We start from the raw sequence: 6,182 nt of genomic DNA, 5'->3' as shown, positions 1-6,182 counted from the left end.
CATATTGGCAGCCAAGACGAACGCTGCCCGTCCAAACCCACACCCACCAACTGCAGCTCGAATGCAGGACAAGGTGGGACATGAACAAAAACCATGCCAGATAATAACACAGACTATTATGCCAAGACGCATCCAAGCTTTGCTACTATATAGGAGTACCAAGAAGCTTCCAAGCTTTGCATATGCCCTGCATGGTGATGATGATTATATAACACATGAACAGAGCAGCAGGAGCATGGCGTCGGTACAACCAGAGGAAACCGCATGACAATGTTCTGACAATGTTAAGGATAAACCTGTCTCCAGTACAATGACAGTTTTAAGACGACGACAGGGACTATGGTATGGTCTAAGATAAATATGTGAAGCCCGAGCACACACGTATGCTCAGGTGGGCTTTTCCGCTTCTGTACCAAAAGTATTAATATGATAAATACATGGGATTTAACTTCTCTCCAGATTGCTTTCTCTTCTCCTGGATTCTGCCTGCTTTAGTCTAAGGTCATGGGTTGGGAGATGCAACATCGGAATCTGGCCTTGCGGACATTTTTCAGGACCTCCATCTCCACACGCTCCAGCATTCTCACAACATCAGTAAAAGGGGGGCGGACATCGGGGTTTGCATCCCAGCACCTTGTCATGATCTCCCCAAGGGCAGGTAGGCAGTCATGGGGTATGGCTGGGCGGACACCCTTGTTCACCACAGCAAATGCAGCTTGCACTGCTGTCATGTTTGGAAAAGGAAGGGTCCCGGTTATTAGCTCCCACAGGACAATGCCAAAACTGTAGACATCAACTTTCTGATTGTATGGTCTGTGCTGGATCATCTCACTGCAACCCCAAAATAAGAACAATAAACAATAAGAAATAGTTCATCCAGAATAAATTAGCACATCCAAATTAGCAAAATATTACACAATAAGAAATAGTTCATCCAACTGCAGTATTGCACAAAGCTATATAGTTGGAGCAGGGTCATGCAGAATCTCAGGAACACCATAAGTATTAATTTCACATTTCCTTGAGAATACAATGGTCCAATGGGATGGGTCCAAAGAACATTAGAGGAACGAATTTGACGCTAAGGATAACAACCACTAACATGTTATTTCATCGAGATCAGATTAGCACTGCAATGCTCTGATTAGTAAAAATGGTACTACCTCCATGCTTGTAGTTGTTGATAGTTTTCCTATAAACTTGGTTAGATTTGCACTGTTTGACTTCAGAAAAAACTTGCAGGCCTTCTTTTCAAGCATGGAGGGAGTACTTAAAAGCTTTTCAAAATTCAAGACAAGTTCCAACGAAGAAGAGAATTTTAAACTACATGCAAACATGATTTTAGTATGAGATGCAAAAAGGAGTGCACCTGCATAGACATATTATCGCTACTAAATGCATGCTGTTCACTTTTTATACCAGTTCAGGAGTTCCCAGGTAGTTTGCTCAAAGAACTTAGCTGAGCTACATAGTCAGATTATTATATAGAGCAACTGATGGTTGCTTTTGGACATGGCTATGGTACATACAACTTTCAGTAAGTTTTTCTCACTGTTTCCCCCACTCCCCATCGCTCATATTTGTAGGATACTTAAAGGAGGGTGTGAAAATGCATGTAAAGTCTAATTTACATACATATGTACCATAGTCAGTCTCTTGCTATTATGCAAGTTTATTATCAAAAACATGTTGCCACCGGAGTTCTGGTATATCAGGATGCCCACTTTGATATGCTTAGAACTGCACAAAGAAAAAACTAAAGGCTTGCCAGCAAGAGACTCGAAAAATAACAAGCTTGAGCACTTCTCCAACTTGGTCTTGATTTAAAAGCAAGCTAAGGTTGAGCCTAGGCTGGACAGCGGAGTCTGTTAAGGAAATCTAGACATTTTTGCACATATGAAATAAGCATATAAGTTTAGCGTGCATGGTTGTCTCGTCCCAGTTATGCAATCTCGTGTTGTTCAATAAATGGAAACCTAGTTAAGACCTATAATTTTCTATAGAAGAAATTTGTTAGCACTATGAAAGAACTAATCAATAATCTTTTCGGGTAGTTCATGGATTAGTTTTGTTGGTTTTACCAGTTTGGCCGTTACAATAATTTCTCACTTCCAAGTACCAACTATGTACGAATACTACCCCCATAATTCAACTCATACTGAAATGTTTCTAAGGATCTTCATTTATTTATTATGACTTGAATTCAGCTCGAGCATGGTACAAGCTGAGCATAAGCCCACTCTCTAGCTAGGTTTTCAGTGCAAACAAGAGCAGAACAAAGTCAAGTTTGCTCCCTAGCTGCTCTGGTATAGTAATCAACAACAACAACTAACCCTTTAGTCCCAAACAAGTTGGGATAGGCTAGAGCTGAAACCCATAAGATCTCGAAACCAGCTCATGGTTCTGGCACATGGATAGCTAACTTCCACACGCCCCTGTCCATGGCTAGTTCTTTGGTGATATTCCAGTCCTTCAGATCTCTCTTTACGGACTCCTTCCATGTGAAGTTTGGTCTACCCCGACCTCTCTTGACATTATCAGCATGCTTTAATCTTCCGCTATGCACTGGAGCTTTTGGAGGCCTACACTGTATATGTCAAAACCATCTTAGACAATGTTGGACAAGCTTCTCTTCAACAGGTGCTACCCCAACTCTCTCACGTGTATCATCAGTCCAGACCCGGTCCTTTCTTATGTGGCCCCACATCCATCTCAACATGCGCATCTCCGCTACACCTAAGTGTTGAAGATGTCGTCTTTTAGTCGGCTAACACTCAGCGCCATACAACATTTCGGGTCGAATTGCCATCCTATAGAACCTGCCTTTTAGCTTTGTGGCACTCTCTGGTCACAGAGAACGCCAGAAGCTTGGCACCATTTCATCCATCCGGCTTTGATTCAATGGCTCACATCTTCATTGATATTACCATACATCTGCAGCATTGACCCCAGATATCGAAAGGTGTCTTCTGAGGTATCACCTGCCCATCAAGGCTTACCTCCTCCTCGTGCCTAGTAGTACTGAAACCGCACCTCATATATTATTTTAGTTTTACTAAGCCTAAAACCTTTCGATTCTAATGTTTGTCTCCATAGCTCTAACTTTCTATTAACTGTCGTCCAACTATCATCGACTAGCACCACATCATCTGCAAAGAGTATACACCATGGAATATCTCCTTGTATATCCCGCCCTGGCAGCGCCTTACAAATACGCCCGCCTTAGGCGCTTAGGCGTTGCCTAGGCACTAGAGCGGGTGGTGCTCGCCTTAGGTCGCCTTACCACCTTAAAAACATATCCCTTGTCACCTCATCCGTCACGAAGCAAAAGGATAAAGGCTCAGAGCTGACCCTTGGTGCATTCCTATTCTAATTGGTAAGTCATGAGTGTCACCATCACTTATTTGAACACCTATCATAACATTATCGTACATGTCCTTGATGAGGGTAATGTACTTTGTTGGGACTTTGTGTTTTTCCATGGCCCACCACGACATTCCGCGGTATCTTAGCATAGGCGTTTTCCAAGTCAATGAACACCATATGCAAGTCCTTTTGCTCCATGTATCTCTCCATAAGTTGTCGTTCCAACAAAATGGCTTCCACGGTCGGCCTCCCAGGCATGAAACCAAACTGATTTTTGGTCACGCTTGTCATTCTTCTTGAGCGGTGCTCAATGGCTCTCCAATAGCTTCATTGTATGGCTCATCGACTTAATTCCACGATAATTAGTACAACTTTAAACATCCCTTTGTTCTTAAAGATTGGTACTAATACACTCCATCTCCATTCTTTTGGCATTTTGTTCACCTGAAAAATGATGTTGAAAAGCTTAGTTAGCCATGCTATCGCTGTCTCCGAGGCCTCTCCACACCTCAGTGGGGATACAGTCAAGGCCCATCGCCTTGCCTACTTTCATCCTTTTCAAAGCCTCCCTGACCTCAGACTCCTGAATTCTTCACACAAAACACCTGTTGGTATCGTCAAAGGAGTTGTCCCGCTCAATGGTAGAGCTCCCATTTTCTCCATTGAATGGCTTGTCGAAGTACTCCCGCCATCTATGCTTAATTTCCTCTTCCTTGAGTTGATCTGCTCCTTCCTTGATGCATTTGACTTGGTTGACATCCCTCCTCTTCCTCTCTTGAATCTTGACCATCTTATAGATGTCCATTCCGCCTTCCTTCGTGTCTAAGCGCCGATAGAGGCCCTCAAACGCCTGATCCATTGCTACACCCACAGCTCAATTTGCAGCCTTCATTGCCACCTTGTACTTCTCTATGTTGTCTACACTCCTATCCATGTGTAGTTGTCCAGAACAGTCTTTCTTCTCCTTAATAGCCTTCTGGACAACATCGTTCCACCACCGGGTATCTTTAGCTTCGCTTCTACTTCCCCTGGTCACTCCAAACTCCTCTAAAGCCACCTTACGAATGCAAATCGCCATCTTCATCCACATATTGTTTGAATCACCTCCTTCCTCCCAAGGACCCTCCTTAAAAACCCTCTCCTTGAAAGCATGAGTTGCCTCTCACTTGAGGTTCCACCACTTCATTCTAGTGACATTGGCACACTTATCCCGTTGAACAAGAATCCAAAAGCGGAAGTCTGCCACCACAAGCTTATGTTGATGGACAACACTCTCTCCAAGTATCACCTTACAATCTAGGCAAGCACGCCCATCTTCTCTTCTCAAGAAGACAAAATGAATCTAGCTAGATTGTTGACCACTACTAAAAGTCACTAGATGTGATTCTCTCTTTTTAAAGAGGGTGTTAGCTAAGGTCATGTCGTAGGCTAGAGCGAAGCCTAAGACATCTGGTTAGATAAAACGAGATAGAAATTCCACCAATAGCTCGACTTTGCTTTGAAAAAGTACATGTTGCTATGGTAAGAGTATATTACCCCTGAACTTTGATCAAGTGTTTATTTAAATCCGTAAACAATGAAAATAGTTACGACAAGATGCATCATTTAAAATAATAGCAAAACCAACTTAGGGGGCCATATGTTGTAGCTGTAGCTAACAATGGGTTGACTTGGTAAAGGAGTACTTGATGATTGTGATTCATGAGTGCTTTGCATGAAGTATAATTAATTTCCTTCTATGTTGCTTAACAACTTTCCCACTTAGATAAAAAAAAAGGTTGCCCTAGGCTAGGCCAAGGTTGGACCCTTCCCCGGACCCTACACAAGTAGGAGCTACGTGCATCGGGCTGCCCTTTTTGTGTAGGCTAGGCCCAGGTTGAGCTAGCAAAAAGACTTGTTCATTTTGGGCCTAAACCCGTCACCATACCCACAGGTCTACTGGATGTCTAGATCTTGCTTAAATTGGGCTGCCTCTAGGTCTTAGTTTTTTTAGTGACACCAAACTAAATTGTAATTTGAAGCTCAAAGTGCCAAGCCCATCAAGACATCCTAATTTACTCACATGTAAGTTCTTGTCCACCAAAGGTCATTAATGTTGGTTCCTTTTGTTCTCTTCTTTTGCAATTTAATTTTTTCCAAAATCAATCAAATCCATACGAAATCTGTTTAATACATATGATAAGTTCATTTGTAGATCTCAAATCTGTCCCCTGTTTACAGATTTGAGCACTTCAAAATGCATGCATTTAATTAAATGTCATTAATGCATTAATAATTTGCATAAATCCTAATTAAATAATTATACCTCAGAAAAATATAAATAATATTTTTTTTGATAAAAAATGCAGACACCATTTATGCCATTTTCATGCATTATTAAACAACTTTAACCTCCTGTTTAGTATTAATTCAATTTTAACTCCAAATTGCATATGGGGTTGTTTTGGAAACCAATTGCATTATGATTTCCAGCTCTTTATAATTTGAGTAGCGTAGTTGTAGGGCAGTACAACTTTTTTCAAATGGCACGCATCATAATTGCTTGAGCATTGCATTGAAGCTTTTGGTCGTTTTATTTTCCTTCTATGACAGGTGTGCTTCTTCACGATAGACTCGGGTACCTAAGTTGCTGACGACAGTTGTGACCCCACTTCCAAGGACCTTGCCCACGACCAGGCTGTTGAGCCAACAAGCAAGTAAAACCCCTTGATCATACCCATGCTTCGCTCACTTGCTTTCATTAGGGTTAACAATGCTATAGTAGTCTTTTGATGCCTATCTGATGCATAGCCTGACTAAGACCCGCTTGGGTGCTC

At 42.0% G+C, this 6,182-nt stretch overlaps 1 protein-coding gene across 2 annotated transcripts in view; it reads right to left on the bottom strand.

The window, feature by feature from the left end:
• Positions 1-230: 230 nt before the first annotated feature.
• LOC119331572 (serine/threonine-protein kinase STY13-like) overlaps positions 231-6,182 on the bottom strand; it is a 13,448-nt gene continuing 7,496 nt past the window's right edge. For both annotated transcript variants that reach the window (XM_037604736.1, XM_037604735.1), the window contains exon 3: positions 231-831. In XM_037604736.1, coding sequence (XP_037460633.1) covers positions 492-831 — 340 coding nt within the window. In that variant the 3' untranslated portion in view covers positions 231-491. The remainder of the gene's footprint in view (positions 832-6,182) is intronic.

Source organism: Triticum dicoccoides, chromosome 7A (genome assembly GCF_002162155.2).
Source record: "Triticum dicoccoides isolate Atlit2015 ecotype Zavitan chromosome 7A, WEW_v2.0, whole genome shotgun sequence".
NCBI lineage: Eukaryota > Viridiplantae > Streptophyta > Magnoliopsida > Poales > Poaceae > Triticum > Triticum dicoccoides.
Note: the sequence above shows the minus strand (reverse complement) of the source record. Positions and strands in the feature narration are given on the sequence as shown.